Genomic DNA, 24,003 nt, shown 5'->3' with positions numbered 1-24,003 from the left:
ATTTTCCATTTCTTGTTCTTTGGCTTCTTCCTTCAAAGCAAAGTAACCAAGATATTTATAGAATTGTGACCTATTTCTAGTTATTTTGAATGAATATTATAAAAGTTTCTATATCATTAATTTTTTGCCAATGTTATATTGAATAAATGCAATTTTTAGTGACAAAAAAGAAAATTGCAAAAATATTCGTAATAATCAAATGATTAAGCAGTCATTGTTCTGACCCTGAAAATTGTTTTTGATTAACTAAAATTTCAGCAAAATCATATGCACTTTGTATTTAACAAACTTGGCTTCTGTGATAATTTACTATACTTTTAATTTGTGTAATAATTATATAATATTCTAACATATCTAAAAACTATGAATTATGCTAATTATTAATTAATTATGATTATCATAATTTAAGCCCAAAAACAACCAGCTTTTAGATGAATTGATTGTACATATATATATATTTCAAAAAGAAATATTTCTAAAAACTTGGCTAACATTTTGAGCAGGTTCCATCATTGGAGGTTAAACTGTATTATATTGTATAAACATATACATGCATAAATTTAATGTGTGACTACTAATTAATCATGTTATTTTATATTATTTAGTTTAAAAAAAACAAAAAGAATAAATGGAATGCATACAACTGAAGTGTAGCCCAAAATTTAGTTAAATGAGTTTTGTGTGTATGGGTAAACTTTGTGAATATGAACTGTGAATGGAGCTTAGAACAAATCTTGTTTTTACAAAATTTATTAAAACAAAGCCACAAATTAATTATTTTTTAGCTAAAGTAGTTAACCATTATAAAAACTAAATTGTAATTAACTGACATTTGGGCCATCCTGTAAGTTAATCAAATTCTATACTTTGCTTAGAATAAGCACAAAATTTTAATTTAGCTTTCTCAGAACTGTATTAAAGGAAACTTTCATACCTAACACTTTAGGGGTGTTAGAATAGTTAAAAATAATACAATAAATTATATACATATGTTGTGTCAAAGTTTCAACATAAAATTTTTTATAAGGTATTTCTACAAGCAACTTTTTTTTAAATTTAAATTATGGATAAAATATTCTGGTCAGTAAAAGACAGTGAAGTTTCCACAGAACAAAGCTGCTTCTTATACACACATTATTATACACATTCCTGTGGGAAACGATTAAAAGTAGACAGACAGCTTCTGAATTACCTTTAAATTGTAAGTTAACATGTTTTTGAGTCATTCTTTGCGATATACCAAGAAATACAATTGCAAAATCTTTCTTGGTATTACATAGTATAACTTGAATTTTTCAAAGATTAATATTGTATAATGGCATATATTTTTTAATTGAAAGTGAAGATAAGTTTATAAAGTATTAAATACAGTATATTTATTGTAAAAATACATATGCGAACCAAATAGTTCTTATGAATATTTACTAGAAAACAAATATTTTATTTACAAAACACTTACACAACCAAAACATCAAACTTTGTTTTGTTTCGTGAATTGTGTTTTCGTTGTGTAAATGTTTTGTCTACTATCTGGTATTTAGTGCATTTATTTTATTTACTCTTGGGATATTGCTACATCTCAATCATTTAACAGTATATCGGAATATCATAAGAGAACAACTTTGAATAGACAAAAGTNTAAATGGAAGCATCGATGAACATACAGATATTTTATGATGTTTTCGAAATAAGAAAATAAATAAATAAAAATAAATTATGCCCCACGGTGCTTCGATCAAGCACTAACATTGTCTAGCAAGTGAATTGAACATTTATTGAACATTTATTTTATTTACTCTTGGGATATTGCTACATCTCAATCATTTAACAGTATATCGGAATATCATAAGAGAACAACTTTGAATAGACAAAAGTAAAAATATCTTAATTAAAATTGTATAATAATGAACTTTTTAATTAAAAAAAATAACCATAGATATATGGCTAAACAAATATTGAACTGAAATATATAACAGCCAGATATATATGTTGATTATCTGGCAGTTTAATACTTGTGGTAATTAAAAACCCGAAAATGAATTTGTACCAAAGTATGCAAATTGAATTGCATCTTACTGGATATTCCATTAGGAACTAACAAATTAACATCTGCAGCTACAATGCGAAGGGAAAACAAACCAGTCATATTTAATCTTTCCATCAATGTCCAACGAGCGCATTTTTACTTTCGAATATTTCTGAATTCTTTCAACAACACGACTCGACGGTTTGCTGCAAAATAAATAAATAAATGTTAGTTTTAAAATATTAAATTTATAATAATAAATTATAGTCTGTGTTTGCTACATAATAGAATTGAATGTTGGCAAGTTACATGATTTTTTTTTTGGACAATAAATTGAAATAACGTGTAAGGACGTTCACGAATTATTATATACAGTAGTTGTAATTATGTCGTCAACAGGAATTATTAAAGAAAAATGCCAGGTAATCATATAAAGCATCGATTTGACTAGAAAATCATCATGTTTTAATAATTATATCTTACTTATTTGTTAATATATGATAAAAAGCTGTAAAGAAGGAAACAACACAACATTAAACGAGTCATTTCGCTATGATCCAACAATTAGTACTCTAAAATAGTTCTTTATCAATTTTAATGCCATTTATGAACAATAATCTTAACCCTGTAGATTAGGCGGTTTGTACTTAAAAAGTGTGTGACTAATTTCCTGCGGAACCCGGTTAAGAAACAGGTAACTTCCTATTACAAATATTTTAACATTAAAACTTCCAAACAACGACCATGAAAAATGGCTGCTGTTTGAAGGTTATTTTGTATGCATTTTTGTTTAAAACATGCTACCATTAATGGAGTTCGACTGTAACTTCATTTTCAGGTCATTCTCGTGTATAATTTTGACACGTGAAACTTCAGTTGGAATTCGGTTAGCTTATTTAATCCTTCATTTTTATGGCTCGAAAGGTTATCTTAATTATTCAATTTGAAAGGATAAAAATATGCATTTAAACATATAAAAACATGTGCATTTAAGGCTATCTTATATAAAATTTAGTACAACTCGGAATTAATTAGTGGTTACCTAAGGGGAATTTTAGTAATTACGAAAGATGAGTATTTAATTACTTCAAGGTCCCTTTAGATTTCGCTCATTAATATTACTTATAGAACACTTGGGGATTCTTGGAATGCGTTGCGTATATCAATAACACATTTATGTATCATGCTAAATGAAGGAAATCGAGATGATAACGTGTTGCTCCGATAATATAAAGTAGCTTATTTATACAAGACTTTTTTATCCATTTGGGAAAACCGATAGAAAAACTAGTTTTTCGTTAAGAAAAAAGTAACCTCATGATCATTATGGCAATGGGGATTTTTAGAATTTTAATTAACTCATTTAACAGGATTGTTTTTAATACTTATTGTTGTTCTAATTCTATAGATGTAAACTCTCGTATTATTTTTAAAAAAAAATCATATTTTAAGAGGCGATTTGCCTGAAGCAAAAATTCCGTCATTGAATATTTCTATATCTGAATTTTGAACACGGATATTTCTCGATGTTCCTTTCATACAAAAAATGGGTAAATGACCCGAACCGGTATGTTTTTTAAACAGATTTCGAAGGTTTCTAGTATAAGAAGCCGTGTTTTAGTGGTAAATCACGCGATCAACCTAACATAAATCAGTGAAAGTAGGGCACGTGATGTAATTCCGCTATTGACCTACTAATACTGGACTAACCTGCATAATTGTATCGTTAACGGCGTTTTGATCACGTATCGCCATTCGCCATCGTGTTTGATAGCTGCCTTAGCAGATAACACTTTCTTCTCTACGGGACATAAAGATTCCTGGCAAACACTCCTAGATACTCTAGAACGTACGGGTGAACGCAGGATCATCTCTTCTGGAGGTTCTTGCAGCCCTTCACGTTCATCCATGAACAGCGAACTAAAATTAAAATTTCCTTTCTGCAAGATTTTCATGATGAGATCTCTGTAATGAATTTAATTTTTAGAATTTCGTCTCAAAATTTTCTCTGTAATGATAGACTTCATATTTGGTTTACTTACGCAGGATAGTCATTAATTTCTTCGCAGTATGTTTGATCTCTGGGTTGACAGTCGGGTCTAGAACCAGGTTTGGCTGGCAAATATATTCTGTCTTGGACGGGCTGTGTCCATCCAACGGTCAAAATAGCGATTAGAAAGGTGAAGTACTGCATTTCTTTTGGAAGGAAAAACGAAACTGGAATGCCTATATAGGAATGAAGTGGGGGGAGGAGCGTGTAACTTTCTTGGGTAATCCCCGAACTGGACAACTGATGAATGTCCAGATCGTGATGGGAAGTCCTAAGATTGCCCTAAAGGTGACATATCATTGTTTTTTTACAATTTTCCTTTCTTAGGTGTCATATATATGATGAGAAAAGAATGTAAAAAGAGAGGTGTACGAACGAGAGCATCGTTCTAAAAAAGCTCACCGTGCATGATCTTTCCGCACGAGTGTCATAAATACAGGCGAACGTTTTGTTCATAATGTAATTAAATGGAAGCATCGATGAACATACAGATATTTTATGATGTTTTCGAAATAAGAAAATAAATAAATAAAAATAAATTATGCCCCACGGTGCTTCGATCACGACAGGTTTTCCTTGACAGTTTACGTCACGCAGCTACTCCCCATTGACCGATTGTGAATGATGAGCGATGACGTCACATGCTGGCTACCTGCCATCTCTACGCTTCAGTTTACGTTTAAATTTCGAACGAGGAATTCCTTTTTGTTTAGTTACATGACGTTATTTGCGTGGGAAAATGCGGGGGGTCGAGAGAGATTATGAAACTTGGAGGTTTTCGCACCTGGATAATTGAACGATCCGAGAATCATTTCATTGTATTCATTATCCTTTTCTAGGAACGGAGAAGTGTACTTTTAGATTCTAATCTTTTTTGATAGAGGACGAAACTGTTAAATATGGAAATTTCGATTGTTTTAACAACCTCGGAATAAATTGATGGCTGAAGGGTTCATGTGATTAAGGTATTCAGTCTGTCATTCTAGAGGATCCGGGTTCGAATTCAGGCCGGAATTCAAACTTTTACGTGTGATTTGGTCCGGGTACATCGATCTTTTTCTCTCACGTCTTAGCCTCCCCCCTGTGGACCATGGAAGGTTATCTAAATGCTCTAGGCAGTGTTAAAATATCTTATTACTAACTGTTCTAAATCAGCTAATCAAATTTGATCATACAATTGATAAAAACTGTAAATTTCTCTTTACAGAATGATTATAATTTTTTTAGATCTTCGTATAAACTTTAATATATAATAAAAATCTTTATAGGAACTGAGAGAAAATGGCGCCCAGACCGTCAAAAATGAGACACCTCATCCTCTCCAAATACGATAAAAATAAAATCGCTAAAAGAAATAAAAATATAACATTTTATTTTGATAAGTAGTGAAATATATCACTTTCGTATGCATTTTTACGAAAAAGGTTAAATTTGGGAGCCTTCTGTATTCGGTGCGCATGCCAAAATTGCTTTGTTGATCCATTTTTATCTAGAGCTGGATTTTTAATGTTTTTCTCTTAAATTTCTTGAAGCCGGATGGTTAAGGCGGTTAAACATCAGCCTACTGCTCTGGAAGACCGGGGATCGAATACGGGCTAGCGATGTCCAGAAATTGGGGTGGTCTATACATGTCGGGTCCCATCCTTCACCACCCGGCTGCTTCCATTGTAGGCCTGGCCGAATCCACGATGGGTATAATTTTAAAAAGACCCTCTTAGTTGGGGTGGAAAAATATTTAAAAAACCGGTTAAACTTCCTTTGAAAGTGAACTTAATGGTTATACTTTACGTCTTCCAAATTAAGACTTTATCTAATGAGAAAGCAATTACAAAAAGTTTCGGAGACTATAACTTCTCCCTTGGAATCTCTGTACTTCTAGGATAACTCACGCCTTATAAGTTACAAATACTAGTCTGTATTATATCTTTGTTGTTCAAAGAAAGACAGAATTAATATAAGGTCTTGAAAAAATGAGATTAAAAAATAAATGAATCTGTATTCTGTTCCCATCCAAAGCTAAATATTGTGTTTTAAATATATTTGGTAACAAATATATTCAATACACAAGCATATTTTCTTTGGTTTGGAATTTTGTTTCTATATATTGATGATAATTATATATAAATATATATAAAAATGGATATGTATGTCCCTATATTTCACTTTTCCGCAAAAACTACATATCGCACGTGAATTGTGTTTGTATGTGGTGGTAGTCCCAAGTCTCCATTCGTGCATAGGGGTGGTTGCGTCTCGATAGCTATAAGTGTGCGGGAGATATGAGGCTGAAAGTGGTTGAAAGTGGCTTTCTATTTCGAATGTTTTGTTCGATTTTTTCGAATTTGTTCGAATTAAATTCGAACATAAAATTCGAATTGGTTCGATTATAGAACGATTGAAAACGTTCCAGAAACGTTGAAATTTGTTCGTTTGACTAAACGTAAAAATTCTCTAATTAGTCTGGAAACGGGGGACCTAATTCTTGCATTCTGTGAAAACGAGTAAGATTAGCTATAATGTAATTATCTTAATCTTCACTATCGTTACTTTTTGCCCAGCGAAGCGGGTCCTTGCAGCTAGTTATATATAAAAGTTTAACAATAAAAAAATATTGTTATTGGCATTTATAGCTAATCACACGAAAAAACAATAAAAAAATATAACTAATTGTTAAAGAAAAGTTTGATTAATTTTGAAAAAAAAGTCTTACGAAAATTCTTATTTTTTAAACGTGAAAGAAGAAAATAAATTAGAAAGTTTGTTTAGATGTAGAGTGTTCCTCTGTGATGAATTTTCTTGAGAATTCATCACAGGAACATTTTGAATCACATACCAGATACATATTTGCCATCTCTAACTATATTTAAATGTAAGAAAATGAAAACAGTTTTTAAATTTTTATATTGATGATCTATAGTGATCATCACTATAAAGATGGCAGCTGATTTATTATCTGCCATCGTTTGGAGGTTAATTTGTATGCATTTTTGTTCAAAAAAGCCGAAAAAATGGCCACTGCTTAGAGGTGGCCGTTATTGTATATACCAGGGGTGGCCAACCTGCGGCTCGCGAACCACATGCGGCTCTTCGAAGGATTATTTGTGACTCTCGATAAATGTACTGTACCCGAGTTCCCTTTTCATTTTTGTGTTATTATATTTTAAAAAATTATTATCGTCCGTATGTGTTTCAAATGTCTTTTAAATTACTAACAAAAAATATGAAAGACTAAGTGCAACGTTGTAACAAATTTCATTTCCGTCCAAGTTAAGAATGATATGACTCATCGAAAACTGCGCGAACGAACATAAACAGTGGCGTAATCGTCCGTTATCGACCGACTCGAGACCGATTTTGAATTTGTAAACTGTCATTGCAATGGACAGTTGACATTGTGCTCTGGAGGAAACAAGTTGTATCACTCTTTCTACGGATATATTTTGTAATTGGAATTTTTTGCATACCTTTAATTGCGGCTAGCGAAAAATTTCAATTTTGAAAAATGGCTCGGACTATCAAGGAGCTTGGCCACCCCTGGTATATACTGTACATTTTCTTATAGATCCATGCAAATATTCAATAGAAAAGATTCATTATAAACTTTTTTGTATTTAAGTTGTATAACTTATACTTTACTACACAGTGTGACTTACATAGTACTTAGAAATTACAACACAGAATACTTCGAATGATATATTAAATTTTCATGCAAATAATTTGAAATAAAACTTGTTTACAGAAATATTAGATTCGATTATAACGAGGTTAGAGAACCTGGTGTGACATTTGTAGGTGGATGTGCTCCTGCACAGAACAGGACTCTCGAGGACAGCTTCATTTTTTAATCTAAGAATTTTGATCGACACCTCCACCATTATTATCGACACCCAGATTCCTTTCTAGAGTATAACATCATTTTTTTAAATGATGATACGACACGAGAAGTGTCTCGTGACGGTTCTCGGAAGCTCGACATTTACAGCGAATAGAATTTTGAATGATGCTATCTATAATTATGAGGAGTATGTCTCAAGGTTGTCCTACTAGAGAAAAAAATGTTTTTCTTCATTGTATTTTTTACAGCTTAAACTTTTTCAGAGTATCCGCTCTGTTTTGGCCTTGACTTCTAGTTTTCTGCCGTGTAGTTTCTGTTCGAGTATTTTTGATTTAAGCGGCTCAGGGCGTTTAAACAGCGGGAAAACCCCTGTTTGGTCTTGAAAAAGTGGTTTACGTAGAGTAAAAAATGAAAATTTATGGAATTTTCTGTTGTAATTCGTGTGTAGAGCATAACAGAATGATGATAATATCTTAGACCATTTGTTATACTATAAGGCCCTGTACACACTAGGCGTTTTTCAACATGCGTTTAACGCCGAGCTAACGCGCGTTAGCTCGGCGTTCGACGAGCGTTAGTTCGGCGTTTAGCACTGGCTCAGTTTGGAAATGGACGAGAAAGTAATTGATTGTGTATGCTCTTCCATCGTCGCTATAAGGCAGCACATATATCTCAAAGCGCCCGTAAAGTGCCCGCAAAACGCGCGTTTTAACAAAAATCTATAAACGCGCGCTTGGCGTTTGAGTGTGTACGGCTACATAGAACTCTTGGTTCTTTAAAACGCGCGTTGAAAAACGCCTAGTGTGTACAGGGCCTAAGATAATTACTATAATGAAAGCTATCCATACTATGAACTTTGAGCTAATATTTATAAGTCTCTAAATATGTCCATAAACAATTAATTAAATGTATTTACAACTAGCAGACCCCGCCACGCGTTGTTGTGGCTCAAAATGTATCTATTATAAATGTATAACACTTCCCCCGTGGGGAGGGGGAATTTTTCGAAAAATCCCTTAGTGTACATTTTCTTGACGTACTCTATTAAAACGCAATCAAAAACGCAAAAAACCGCATCTGAAATAGTATAATAGAAGTCAAGTTCTTCACGGTAAGCCTTAATCCTGTCCCTCTGCCCCGCGGGGGGAATATCGAAAAATCCCTTTGTAGTGTATATTCTGTTGACGTACCCTATTAAAACGCAATCAAAAACGCAAAAAACCGCATCTAAAATAGTATAAATAGAAGCAGAGTACTTTACGGTAAGCCTTAATACTGTCCATCTCCCCGGGGGGGAATTTCGACATGTATATTATATTAAAACACGTGCGTATTCGAATGCAGCATTGTGTCAAAATTTCAAAGGAATCGGTAAGAACAAACGAACATTACATTTTTTATTTATATAGATAGATAGATGATCTGCTTTAGTTCATTTTCACAGAAAAGCAAACTTAGGGCGTCGTACTCGTAGCGCCATCTGTTGACAAAAAAGCCTTAACCTAGATTATATATTTTAATTTATATGAATGCTTAACGGAATAATATACAGCCTATGTCCACCCTGAGGTTCCATTCTAAATATTGGTGAAGGAATTTTTGAAATCGGATGAGTAGTTTCGGAGTTACCTGCTGCATACAAACTTACAAACATTACCTCTTTATAATATTAGTGTAGATAATCCAAAGACATCTTAATATATAACTGTAATTATACTAATATAATAACTTTAAACTAGGATTGAGTTTAGATTTGTGACCCTAAGCTATAAAATATATGAGAGCTTCACTAAATAATAACGAATTTTAAAAACTTGGAGCGTTAAACAGCACTCTGTTATATAATTATATATATAAGTTATATGTAGCTTGCTTAGCTTATGTACAAATCAAATCCCGCTTCAAATAAATGAATGTCATTACTCCCGTGTGTTGACAAGTATTGTCTTTCAAAATTTACACAAGTTAAAAGAATTCGTCGTTCAATTATTCAACTTTTATAACACTATCAATATGTCGTAAGATACGATTCAGAAAGGCAGAACGTCAATGTCTGAATAATTTCGATAATTTCTAAGTTAATTTTAATGTACTTAAGCATATATAGCCATCTTCAGTTTTTACTCTTTACCTCGCGGACACTAAGAAGGCTTTTCGTAATCGTGTCCTTCGTGAATTCGATCAAATCTATAATGGAGGGAGCCGAATGGCGATTTGCGTATAAGAGGGCCCACATTGGGTCATCCTACTCTTGAATATTTCCTAGTAGAGCCGAACCCGAACCCGAACCCGAACTCGGATTCTCACAGAATGACAGGCTGGTGCCTTTACTAAACTTTAAAATAGCGCGGTATGAGTTATAACACACATTTGAGTAGGGCGAATTTTTAAGCAATAGCAAAGTATTAAGGAAAATTAATGTTATAAACCAGTTTAAGGGATTTAGATGCGTCAGAATTGTTATAAACAAACAATGCACATTCGATATGTAAATAAAGAAAAGTGTACACACCCAAGATAAGTAATCCAGTTGACGTTTTAATGTCTTTGGTGTGGTTGCAGCCCTGCCTATCTAACTACTAGATTTAGTTGTAACAACACACCTTATATGGCTATAAACTGGGTTATTAATAATTTTTATATATGCTCGATCCACGAGTGATAAAACTTCAAATGTATAAACGAATATTTTAATAGCATATTATATATGGTTATGAAATTTATGCTTTAAAATTCTGTTTAATCTTCGAAATTTTAATGCTCCAATTTCAAATTCATTTAAAGGGTGGAAGTTATGATTCTAATTCTGAGTCATAATTTCCGCCTACAATTAAGCGGCCATAATTCACAAAAATCAAGGTTATGTACAGACATTTCGAGCATAAAGTGAATGTATTCGGAGATACGCTAAAATTTTTCTTTATATGCTGTTTAATATTATTATGTTTTGAGACGGCTTAATCTTAAAAATCTTAATTTTTGAATAATTTTTTGAAATAGTTTGCTTTGGCATCTACAGATGGCATACCAATCTCAATTTTCACATTTCGTGAAATGTTACTATTTGCATAATTATTCATAATACTAAAATATGAAATAATATATTTTAAAGCGATAAAAATTATAACTTTATCGTCTTTTTTATTATTATAAACAATTAAATGGAATTTTAAAATAATAAATAATTACGTGTTTATTTATTAAATATTGTTAAATACTGATCATATTAATAAATATTTTTAATCAGATCACGTTGTTAACAGTTTTTTTTAATTGTGTTAGGAAACATAATCACATTTTTGAAATTTAAAAATTAAAAAATTTAATTATATTTATAACTTTTACAAAGAAATTTTAAAAAATAAAGATGGCGCCGTTTAATTATATCTCACTCCCTCTAACGGTTCCTGAATATAATAAATATAATTTATTTAATTTAATATAGTGAGAAATTAGAATATATAATATAATTAAAAACATTATTATTATTAATGTTTTGAGTTTGATTTATCATAATATTTATGAACGGGAATAATAAAATAAAAATAATCACTTCCGTGTGATGATTATCATAATTGTAATTGATGTTTCGCCGAGAACAATTGATTTGAAACTCGTTGAACTATTTTTAAATTGCTACCTTCAATATCATTATCACCTAAATCCTAAATGGTAAATTAACTTTCATTACTCCGATAACAAACAATAGAAGATAGAAGATAGGAACAAGAAAATAAATTTTAATCAAGAACAAGTTGTACATCACAAAATTTGGGCAACCAGCCAGCTTTTAACCAGTAAAAAAACATGTTTATTATTCGGACAGAACTCATTGTCGAGCATCCTAATGGCATTCTTGTTCGGTTTAATGTAAAGATTTCTTTCGTCGCTCGTTAACAAACCGTCTCAAAACATAAACACATTCACGTAATTTTGAAATGATTTATTATCTATTATAAACAGTAACTGTGGCCTTCATCCACAGATTTTATAGAGTAAAAAACAAAAAAAATTCCACTAAGTCTGTTGGAAATTCGTTTAGGATATATGTCAGAGAATGGCGAAATTAAATCTGTGCGTGTAAATTTGATCATTTAATAATTCTTTATGAGATTACGATGATTATAGTTTAATGAAACTAATTGTCAACACTTTTATTCAAATAAATTGATGTTTCTATTTTATTCATTTATAGTCCAATGCTTTGTATGAATGTATTAAGGATTAGTGCTTTAAGTTTCATGATGTATTTTATGTACACTTTTGGCTTAAATTTTATAATTTTAATGGGTTCGAAATAATTTTTATTTATAATATCTCTCAATGCAGTCAATCATCGACAGCCCGTTTCTATATATTGTCGTTGTTTTCAGACCGAATTTACACATAAACAAGTTACAATTTTGGGCGTCATGTAATAAAGGTGCAGTTTAAATACTCATTCTAACGCTTTTAAATTTATTATTTGGTTGGTGGGCAAGGCCTGTTATAAATAATTTAGAGTTAAGACATCCAGGCACTGAAAATCATTAAATTACAACTTAGATTCAGGGATCCCAAACTCAAACAGCAAAGGACCAGTCAAATAGATATACAGTATATGTATACAGATATACGGCTCGCGTCTGTATATCAGACGCGTCTGTATATCAGACGCGAACCGTATTCACTATTATTAGGTAAACCAATACATACTGTACAGAGCCGGCCTTACCATAGGGCGAACGGAGCAGCCGCTCCAGGCGCTAAGTCCTAGGGGGCGCCTAGTGGTAAAGAAAATTAAATGGTACAAATTAGGGGCAACCAAGGGGGCGCCATAATAGGATCTCGCTCCATCCTAAAACTTTCCTCGGGCCAGCACTGATACTGTTAACTAAAAAAAAAAGCCCTTTGTTGGTAAGTTTTTACGAATTACGTAAACAGTTAGAAGTTTGAATTTTTCTGTTTTACTTCCCGCAAGAAGTTAAAAATATTAATTTTTAGAAAAGAAATTATTAAGGCCGCAGGTCGCAGTTTGATACCTCAGGGGCGGATCTACATAGGGACTAATAGGGCTTAAGCCCTGGTCCCCCAAGTGTCAAGGACCCAGAAAAATTGAATTATTATCATAAATTTTTAATACTTTTTCATTAACGATGAGCACTTATTATATAGTAAAAAATGGTTAAAATTAATAATATAATAATAATTTATAGTATTATTTGTTTTATTGTAATCAATGTAACGTAATTGGTCAGGTCACGAAGTTGCAAATTTAAACCCCAATTTAAAGATACTTAATCTAACAAAAAATGATGCTCCATTGGACTTCAATAAGCCCTGGAGACCCCTGACTTAGAACCTCAGCAAATTGAATCAGAGCTTCGCCATTTCTAATAAAACTTCCTGTGTGCTGTCCTTCCCTCGCCAACTCCTTTAACTTCTTTACTTGCATAAAAGCGAAATGAATGGCGTTTATTTTCGATTTCAAATATTATGTAAATCGTATAGTTTTGAATAAATTAATAAACAAAATTAGGTTATATATGCATTTTATCAAGATACGTGACCTATATTATAAGTTGTTCAGATTTACTACAATGAAACAAAATAGCGATTGTGTAAATACTTCTAGATGCTACCAACTTAATTATATTGGAAAAAATATTGCATTTTGCAGAAATTATTTTACTGCAATTTGATAATTTCTTAGGGAAAATAGACTTAAATATTTTATAATTTTAATTATAAAAAATGTTTAACTTTTACTCTAGTACAGCTTTAAATTATCAAAATATCGCCAACTTTTTAAAGAATTTAGATTACTTGAACGATAGAAAATTTTTATCTACAGAATTTCCATTGTTTTAGTATTATTTTATGTTAACCCAATTCATGTCGATGGTAAATCATTATTGTAACTGAGTTACATAATCCGAATTTTGATATATACATTATTGTTTGACCTAATTAAATATTGTTCTCAATTTTATCTAGGAAAATAATCTAAAATTCTCTCATGAATTTTAATTTATTACTTTAACCAAATTAATTGTTATCGTTTGTGAAGGGAATCGCGCAAGTTTTGTGTTAAAATTAGTTTTTTACATTGTTTTGATCTAATGACTGGTTTTTACTTAATGCACTGTGACGAAATTCGAATTTTCCAATAATATCACATTTCTCAACTTTTAAATTTTAAAAATAATCGTCGTAAGAATTGCTTGACGTTTTAACTTTTGTCTTAGTGGCGCCATCTTGTTTTATAAAATATTTAAAATGGCTCATTCTAGAATTTTATTCAAATTTTGGGCAAAAATTTAAAACCACGCGCTTAAGTTTAAAACACGAGTTAGGGAAAATCCCGTAGCTCAATTTTCAGTATCCCAGCTTAACGAATAAACTGAAACTCGAGCGTCCTTCGCACAAAACAGCATTCCGTCCGTGATACATTCGAACCACACCCTGAACTCCACCTAACATCCAGGGGCAAACACGGGCTGCAATAATAATAATAATATTTTATATGTATAAAAAAAAGATTACAATCTGTTTCGGGGGTAACAAAAAGCAAGGGCCGAACGATAAAAATCGAATCGGAAAAGCTTCACGTGACCAGATCCCGTTACGTCACCGAAGAAATTGTGTCAAGGGCGCCCTCTGGCGGTTGGAAATGATAACACAGGAAAAAGAAATAAATTCCGCTTAAAATCGCCAAGAATAAAAATTCGCTACAGATAAGTCGAACGTGGCTCCTCCTGTCGAATGTTAAGTGTACTAATACTCCCCGCGAAAGATGTCATTGACGCAAATTTTGAAACTGAAGGTTTGAAACAGTATCAAGGACCGGACTAAAGGGTTGTTGGCCTTGACGGCTTTTGCAAAAGTAGATCGAGTGTAAGGAAGAGATGTAGACCAGATGTCGGCGGTACTTCGACCGAGCCACCTACAGCCATGTCCGCATCGCAGGTAAGTCTAGTTTATACGATCGCGATTGCGGTTCGCGTGCTGCCGAGGTCAAGGGCAATGCCAATTTTTTCACTTCTAAATCATGCGGATTCGGTTTATATTATCCAAGGGGTCACGATATATGACAATTTACCTTTTCCGTAGCCATAAAAATCTTGTTAGAGCGGTTAGAAAGTGCTCTTAGAAAGAAATGAAAACCAAATTTCTTTTCGAGACACCAAAGAAGTTATACAAAGTTACTTTTATAAAATATTAAGCAAAAGCAATTTAAATATGTAAATTAACATGAATTAATGTTGATACATTAATTTGATAAGATTTCCCTTTCATTTTCAAGGAAAACGGAAGATAGAACCTCCCACCATAAAGTTTTTTTTTATGACATTAACGAGATTTCTATCGCATAAATAATTCATTTCATATTTTCTCAGGTACGTTGGTTGATCTGTCTTCTACCTCTTGTTATTGCTGGTCCGGGGCCCGTTTCGCAACCGGTATACCGTTCCTATTCGAGCAGTTACTACTATTCGGATTATTCGTTTTCCAAAAATCCACACAAACATTCCTTCCTTCCTGGACCTCAATATTGCCCCGATACGGGCAGGACGGTTTGTAAGAAGGTGTTTCACTATCCGCAGTGAGTATACAATCATTTATTTAAATGTATTATTTAGAATATTAATGTTCTCGAGCACTGACTGTTTTTTGGGTCAATGTTTGCCTGGTGGGTTGCATGCGAAGGTCGCATTTGAGACAGGTGTGATGGAGAATAAATAGACATTCACGATAATTCTCACGTGTCTTTTTTCCGTGTTGTAAATTAGCTGAAAAATCTTGATTTTGTTATTTTTCTAGATATTCAAATTCGATAACAAGGAGTTAAAACAACGAAATTTTTGTTAGAAAAGTTTTAAATTCCGGTTTTAATTTTTATACTTTTTGTACATTACAATAACGAGTTTAACAAAAATTGAAATCATTTATTAATAGTAATAAAAGTAATAATTACGATAATATTAAAACATTCGACTTTCAATTTTATGAGGTTTAAATATGTATTAATTAAGATTACGTTTTAACTGTGATATTTTAGTTATTAAAATATAACCGGAAACAAACTCGAAAAATTTTGAAAGCTTATTAAAATACTAAACTTTCTTAATTGTTTAACTTTTAATTAAAATTAGAATATTGAAATTAAGATTATTCAGTATAAACCGCTTCACTTCTCTTCAACGTTTTAAAATGCGTAGAAAATAGAAGGAAAAAATAATTGTAGAATTTATTACTCAGGAAGATTATTTACAACAATACACAGAAATTTATATTTGGTTAGAAATGTCCTTTAGTACATTATTTATTACCTTTAGAAGCGATGGCGTGCATCCCATCACGTCGCACATCTTTCTACAATGACAAACTTTCTAGTTTCTTATTTCCTATAAAATTTGCAAATATATAACATTCAGTAGCTTAACGGATATAAGGATTTCATCTACCGAATGGAATACTCTTTATTAACAGATATTATAGATAATAATTTTTAATATCTATTGATAGATGCAATTGATATCTAACATTGATACTAATCCCAATTGCGTCGCATCACTGTGTTCGAAAATATAAAATATTAACTTAAGTCATACAATAGCATTATAACAATTAGAATTTGAATTTAATAATGAATAATAGGAGTCTTTTCATTTTTTCCATTTTTCTGGCATTCGAAGTAGCAATGCTGTGAAAATTTTCCTTATGAAATCTTTAAACCTCATAATGTTCTAGCGACTAGCAATTCACCTATAAATGTCTATATTCATGTATAATATTGAAAAATTTTTGATAATCTTTTCTATGTGAGTTACAATCTTCTAATCTAATTGAGGAAAATCCAATGACTAAAACTATTCATTATTAGTTTTGATGAGCCCTGCGTTGCTCGGGCAAAAAGTAACGATATCAGAGATTAAGATTATTAGATTATGGCCGATCTTACTCGTTTTCACCGAGTACAAGAATTAGGTCCCCCCTCTTCTGAGACTAAGTAGAAAATTTTTAGATATCTGCTTACAACACTGGGATAACGATAATTAAGATTCACAGCAACCACTAACCGGTGCGTAGTATCACCAAGTGATGAATAACAAACGTTTTCATAACCTCTTCTGGGTTCTTCTTCAAGTTTACTAAATTCGAAAATTAAGCTGGATCTTTCCGAATCATTCATAAATATAAATTCGAACATAAAATTGAACATTAAGACGAGGAGTTCGAATAAAGCAAACTTATGCGCTCCCGTGTCAACTTTATATACGATGGAACACTAAGTATCGTTGAGAATTTTTAGAAGGGTTTAAAAATATGTTCGATTTCCCGCATAAATACAAAAAAGACATTTAAAATAGTACGGTAGAAGCCGAATTCTTCCGGGTCATCCTTAATCTTCTCTCTCTCCCCCGCGATGGGAATTTCGAAAAATCCCTTCTTAATGTACATTCTCATGGCATACCCTATTAAAACGCAATGAAAAATGCAAAAAAAACTGCATCTAAAATAGTATAATAGAAGCCGAGTTCTTCACGGTAAGCCTTAATCCTGTCTCTCTTCCCCGCGGGGGGAGGAATTTCCAAAAATCCTTTCTTAGTGTACGTTCTCGTGACGTACCCTAACTGTTTACCAAATTTCAACTTTCAACTCCTAACCGTTTGGGCTCTGCGCTTATTATCATTATCATTATCAACCTATCTCGATTATATTATAAGATATATATATTTAAAGAGAGAGATTAGTTTTGATATAATTAAAATATTCTTTAATTCTAGCATTGGAATTTGATTTTAATTGTTATAATTTTTTGACACATTAGCAATGAAGCTGTAGAAGCTGTCAGCGGGACTAAGACTCCAAAGTTTAACTTCAGCAGCGTTTTTGTAGATGAACGAGATGGCGATGCCGAACCCGATCCAACTCAACTTCCGGATAGGCCTCCAGGCCACTATAAACACGACGGATATATTGTATACCAAACATCCGTTCACTACGATTATCAAGTTCCCAATACTAGACGATGGGGTTATGATCCACCTTTCGTTCATCCCATACCACCTTACCATAGGAGAAGGTTTGTATATTTTACTATTAGAACATCATATAAATCATTTGTTTATAATGTGTCCTGTAATTTAAGGGGTATCGTTAAACGAAACGAAGACGAACAACAAGCTTGTCCGGTCAGAACCATGTTCATCTCTCCTAGAGCCGGACTCAATGACAAATCTCAGTGGAAGTTCATAATCAACGTAGCCGATCGAGATCCTAAGTTTAAACAAATTATAAGAGTCGACGTTTGTGCGTAAGTAGAACCGTTTAGAATATTTTACAAGTAAATGCGTTCATTTTAATTTGAATGCTTTTGTGAATAGGGCACCCGATGAGCCTTGTTCGTCGCAAGTTTCTCTACCCTTAGGTTACGTCAGCAGATGTCGTCAGAAATATATTAAGAAAAAATTATTAGCGTTGGATGCAGATGGACAAGGAACATCAGAAGAGAATTTCTTTGTACCCTCCTGTTGCGTTTGTCACTTGGTTCGAGAGACAGATGCCAAATAACAACATTCAATTGTTCTGGCTAGTCACATTGCGTTCAGTATTCATTATTCGATATCAGGGATGTTTACGCCAATCACAGATGTATCGAGATATAATTTTATAATTTTGCTGTACAGACTGAAATAGCTTTATTTTATTTTTCTTTAGCATCTCGTTACGTATGATGATAATCACTGGCAAAAATTCATAGAAAATAATATAAATTGTTAAATACTTTTTTTAAAATATGAAATGAAAACATTTTTGATTATTAAAATTTTTCAAGTTTTTGTAACGATTGGCAACACTTACAATAAATTACCATATATGGAGGATTTCCCTAACGAAGAAATTATCTAATAGTTAAGATAGTTTAAATGAACAAATATTTAAAAAAAAACAGTAAATAATAAACTAAAATTATATTTTATAAATATTTTACAAAAAATATATTATTACAAAATTATTAAGTTTAAAAAAAATCGTGTTTTAGGGAATTTTTATCTATATTTAGGGAAATTTAAGGATCTCGTCACAATGCTGTAAAATCAGCTTTTATATAGAAAATTCGCTTTGTTTTTAATTTCTCGCTATCTTTATTTACTAGTTCGTTTCGATAAAATTTCGTCATAATTTCATTACTTTTCAACTGCCCACATTTAAATGTTAGTATGTAATAAGGTTTACTAATGAGGTCATGGACAGTAGCATCGTTTTCTTGAATGAAATGCCTAGTTTTGTAACTCGTCTGACAAAGTAGGCGTTTGAGGCTGCGGGTGTTCAGCCAGAATTAGATTTTTATTTTAAAAAAATTTATATATATATATATAAATATATTTGTAAACAAAGAAAACAAAACTGTCGCAGGCGATCACTTACGATTAAATCCCTAAAATAATGTTTAGGGATATTTATAGAAATAAATTCAAACACTAATTTAATAATATTAAAAAGAAAAAAAAATCCAAACGAATTTTAAAAAATTTGTATACGTTTCAAGAACAAAATAAATATATAAAAGTGAAAATTGTAATTGTTTTATTATTATTATTATTATTACGCAAGTTTATAATATGGCGGAAGTATGACGTCACAATTTCATTGACATCGGAATGGATTTGAGTGGCGTCATTGAATTATAACGTGTGGTCATTTTAAACGTCGTGACGACTGACTTTTATCTGTTAATTATAATCGGGATTGAGTACACGTCGCGATAATTTGCCATAAAAATTAATTTCGACACGAAAAGATCAATCACGAGAACGTCAACTTATTTAAATTCTGTTTTATTTATTATTTATTAAAACAATATTCGTCCTTTATAATCGTTGATTAACGCGGCTTTTTTGTTTGCAAAACATGTTTTGTAAATTTCAAATAAATCATCGCGTGTAATTAATTTAAAATAACCTTTTTAAGCTTAAAGTCAAGGTTTAAAACTAGTCTTTAATGTTTACTAATAAATTTAACCGCTTTGTATTGGAACTAGATCTGCTAAAAGTTATAAAAAAATTTTTTTAAATTCTAGTTTTGGTTTGTTATCAAAATTGATTTATTAGATTAACTTGTTTTTTTTTTCTCAGTTTTTTCCAGAACTGTAAGATTGTCAGTTGAGGTGTATGAGTTTATTCTGGTACAAAACTAAGGGGTTTAATCAGTTATGATCTTTAGCCTTGGTTCTACTGTTAGGAGGTAGAACCTAATAACCAGGTACCAAGGCTACTGTTTTCATTGCAAGGTTAATTTTTGGTATATCTTTAGTACGGACTGAGATAAGTGAGACTTAAACCCTAACGTGGGACTCTATATTTGTGAAGGGCTCATCTACTATATTCTTACACATACAGTATGTAGTATATGTGTGTTGTGTGTGTGCGTTTTCTCTTGAAACATTTATAAATGGGCCTCACGCTTTTTCGAAAAAGATAAAAAGGTATGAATAAAATTAATAAAAACAGATTATTTTATCTCTTATTAAAAGGAATTTTAATTTATATCACTTTTATATCGGACTTTTATGTAAAAAACTAAATTTTTGTCTTCTTTATATCGTTTACACCTCTATTTTAACCGGAGCTTTAAGTTTTAATGTTTTAAAACTATAGTTATGTTACAATTAATCTGTAAACAATTTTTTAAATTTATATTTTTTATTTTAAATTTCAATTTTATTCATCTATTCTATTGGTTTTAATTTATTATTTTTATGTCAGAATTATTAGATCAGCGATTATAAAAGCATTCATTCAAACTATTTAATTCTTATTATTCTTACTTCAAGCTTTATCCTATGATTATTATTTCGTACTCTTGTTTCTATTCTTANTAAATCAAATTTAAAACATTTTTCTTAAAACATATTCTATAAAATTTGTTTTTATGTAAGGAATAAAGTCAAAGAAATTTTAGAATATTTACTGTGTATGCAGGTGATTTGTATTTTCTGTTACAAACTAATATTATTTTTCCATTCAATTTTTAGTTTTTTTTTTAATATTAAATTTTTATCACTTTCAGGCTTTAATTACTTTTATCAGTGCATGTTTTTAAAATGCTAAGACAAATTGTTTGACAAGATGTGCATATTTAATTGCAAAAAATTGATACTTGCCAAGACCAGATATAGATCCAGCATTTATCCATGAACAAAAAGGACCTTAAAATTTAGTTTTCTATGTGATACAAATGAAACTTTCTCATAAGTGGAGAAAAAATGTACATTACTGTATTGATTTTATTTACACATTTTTACAGCTAGCCCTACATCTATAACGTGCATTTATTTCTCTTAGATCGTGTGCTTATCCAAGTTTTAGAAAACAATACACAGTTTAAAGTGGAGTAAATTAATTTTTAAAAAATGCAGAATAAAAAATTATTAAATTTAAATTTATATCGAAGTTAGATTATAAATATGCTTCTTTAATAGATTCATTTGATATAGCCTACCGGTGGCTATATATAAGGAGCATATTAGAGAAACAGTGAACAAAATCACTGAATGCTGATAGTTGGTGCGGGTTTGCGTCTCACTAACTACTGTATTGGATTTGGATTTGATTATTGAAATAGAGCAATGTTAACATTTAGGCGATATGCCAAAGTGAGATGCATCCTGGGAGGATCTTCTATGGAAAAATGGTCGTATTTGACACGTGAAGAAAAACAGGAAAAGTCCACGTGGTCAACCTGTTGGTGAGGTGTGAACCCGCGATCAACTAAAATTACAAGTAGTTTAATTTTTTTACAAACTGCAATGCTTTAAAGCACATAATTTTTCCTTCAATCTAATTATCTCAATCTTCGACATTTATCCGCCCTGAAACTTGATTTTTACTAATACAACCTTGATAGTCCTTGGTAAACCAGGTATATCCTTTATATTACACTTAAAGCCTTGATTTAACCACGATTTAAAGCGTTAAATCACAATTATATCTAACTATTTACGATTTAAATTGTTCAAACCTTGATTTTAATCAAGGTTACTATAGTAAGAACCAAGGTTATACTTCGAGTAATTTGAACCGTGTTGTTCTATACACAATGTCATTAAAGTTCAGTTCAAATACAGAATTTTAAAGATAAAATTTAAAAAAACAAATAATGATACTAAGCGAATGTTTACTAAGAAATCAACGAGTCATTCCATCAACAAATCTTGTAAGGATTCTAATGATTAAACGAAGATAAAATGAAACTTTATTCTTATCGTATAAATAAATAAAAATTTTGAAGGTCAATTGATTTAATTCTATACTAAGAAACAGAAAAATAAAATATAATATAGATTCAATTTTAAAAAATAAAAGTAATTTTATAAAAACGGAAACAAAAAAATGTGGCGCCATCTGACGATATAAATATATATTAACTTCAAATTTAAAATACCTCAAAAAAGTACCATAATTTATAATTTATTTACTTTAATAAAATATCATTATTGTTTAATTATAATTCTTTATTATTTATTTTTATATAATCACACAATTTATAAACGAGACAATTAGCATAATTTTTACTCTATAAAAATATAAAAATGCCGCAATTCCAATTCTCCTTTTCAAAATTTAGGAAAATAAATTTTGCGAAACGACGAAAATACTTCACTAAGTTCTTTCAAATTCATTTTGTCTTTCTTCCATTTGTTTAGATTCTTTGCCGATTTATGACGAATAGCTTGATCGCGATTGCTATTCGGCGACACAGATGCAATTAATGGCTTCTCTTGATTTTCTTTGATCTTCGGAAGGATAAAATCAGATCTGTTTGATTCATCAAGATCCGCAGTCGATACCGCTATCGATTTCTTCTGCTTCGATTCTAATTCCTCATCAGAATTTAACCTTTTACTCGGTTTTTTTCGATTTATTTTAGACAAATCGCATTCCGCTTCGCTTAAATTATTCATAATTATTTGATTAGTTCCAATAGAGGAAATATCTTTAATACGTACTTCCGGTCTACTATTCCGGCCCTTGTTTATCGGAGGTAATATTATTTTATTTCTTGAAAAACACTTATCTTTATTGGTTTTAAAGAGATAATTCAGATCGCCATCCAAAGTTTTCGCATCTTCCATTTTTTCTTTGTTTAGATAACAAACAATAATGCTACTAATTATTTAATCGGTTTTTTTATATATTATTTTTTTTAAATTATTGCAATTTACACGAATGTTATGATCTATTAACAGAGGGGAGAAAAAGTGTTACATGGTCATATAAATATACTTTTTAAAGCAAAACTACGATATTAAATACATTAAGTTCTGAAATATTTTAAATTTGGCAAAGAAAATAACTGGAAAAAATCAAACTTTTATTTATAAGTAGAGAATATAAACAATGTACGGTGTAATTTTTTAATAGAGTGAATAAGAGATTCATATTAGGTTCGATTATGTCATTGAAATAATAATTTAGTTTATTCTCGTTGGCGGCGCTACGGTGCTTGGACGTCGGATGGAAGATGATGAGAGAAGCGTGGATGTGATAAAAACTTTTATCTAAGAAAACATTGAAAAATGAGTCGACTTCACGATCACGGATGTGCGCGGATGTTGCATTGTTTAACGCCATTGACTAGATCATGGGGAATTTTATCGGCTATAGGTAAGTGAAGAGGGGAGGATGGGGATAAAAAACACCCGCTTCGAGCACGCGTTTGACCTTGAATTTTAACGAAACATTCATTAACGAGGAAAAATATATAATAAACATTCGTTAGTTTTAAATTAAAATTCAATTCTTGTACCTTTCCCATTGATTTTATGGACCTAGCAGTTGTTTATCTCGTTAATGTTCTATTTTTAACTTCATAAACAGGATAACTAATATTGGAAACTCGAAAAACTAATCACTTCACTTCTGCATAGACAATTCTAATTTGCACTTCATTATTACATTAACTAATATTCAAATTGTGCCCAGATTTTAATGCATTAATTAAATCCTTTTGATGCAACTCCTTTAAGGATTAAGGTGTACTCTTGTATATAATTTATGAAAGTTCATTCACAGATATTTTCAGATATATTAACTATTACAATAG

General features: G+C 31.2%; 2 protein-coding genes and 1 long non-coding RNA gene across 4 annotated transcripts; 2 read left to right on the top strand and 1 right to left on the bottom strand.

Annotated features, from left to right (window-relative positions):
• Positions 1-1,776: 1,776 nt before the first annotated feature.
• On the bottom strand, positions 1,777-10,521 carry LOC111626990. 2 transcript variants are annotated; one of them, XM_023370531.1, is made up of 4 exons: positions 10,424-10,521; positions 4,069-4,252; positions 3,737-3,991; positions 1,777-2,232 (listed from the first exon to the last, which is right to left on the bottom strand). In XM_023370531.1, the coding sequence occupies exons 2-4, from the start codon at positions 4,218-4,220 to the stop codon at positions 2,103-2,105; spliced, it is 537 nt and encodes a 178-aa protein (XP_023226299.1). In that variant the 5' UTR covers positions 4,221-4,252; positions 10,424-10,521; the 3' UTR covers positions 1,777-2,102. The 2 variants fall into 2 exon arrangements, with proteins under 2 accessions (XP_023226299.1, XP_023226298.1); XM_023370530.1 differs by lacking the exon at positions 10,424-10,521 and having other exon boundaries at positions 4,069-4,521.
• A 3,997-nt stretch (positions 10,522-14,518) lies between these two features.
• On the top strand, positions 14,519-19,372 carry LOC111626988. The gene is made up of 5 exons (XM_023370529.1): positions 14,519-14,859; positions 15,291-15,496; positions 17,726-17,980; positions 18,047-18,211; positions 18,282-19,372. Exons 1-5 carry the CDS (start codon positions 14,845-14,847, stop codon positions 18,466-18,468), a joined length of 828 nt encoding a protein of 275 aa, XP_023226297.1. The 5' UTR covers positions 14,519-14,844; the 3' UTR covers positions 18,469-19,372.
• A 1,444-nt stretch (positions 19,373-20,816) lies between these two features.
• LOC111626989 lies at positions 20,817-21,317 on the top strand. The gene is made up of 3 exons (XR_002756956.1): positions 20,817-20,879; positions 20,968-21,165; positions 21,243-21,317. It is a non-coding gene; the product is annotated as an uncharacterized LOC111626989 (long non-coding RNA).
• Positions 21,318-24,003: the final 2,686 nt, after the last annotated feature.

The sequence above is a fragment of the Centruroides sculpturatus genome, unplaced genomic scaffold, assembly GCF_000671375.1.
Source record: "Centruroides sculpturatus isolate CEXI.00-Female unplaced genomic scaffold, Cexi_2.0 scaffold445, whole genome shotgun sequence".
In the NCBI taxonomy this organism is placed as follows: Eukaryota; Metazoa; Arthropoda; class Arachnida; order Scorpiones; family Buthidae; genus Centruroides; species Centruroides sculpturatus.
Note: the sequence above shows the minus strand (reverse complement) of the source record. Positions and strands in the feature narration are given on the sequence as shown.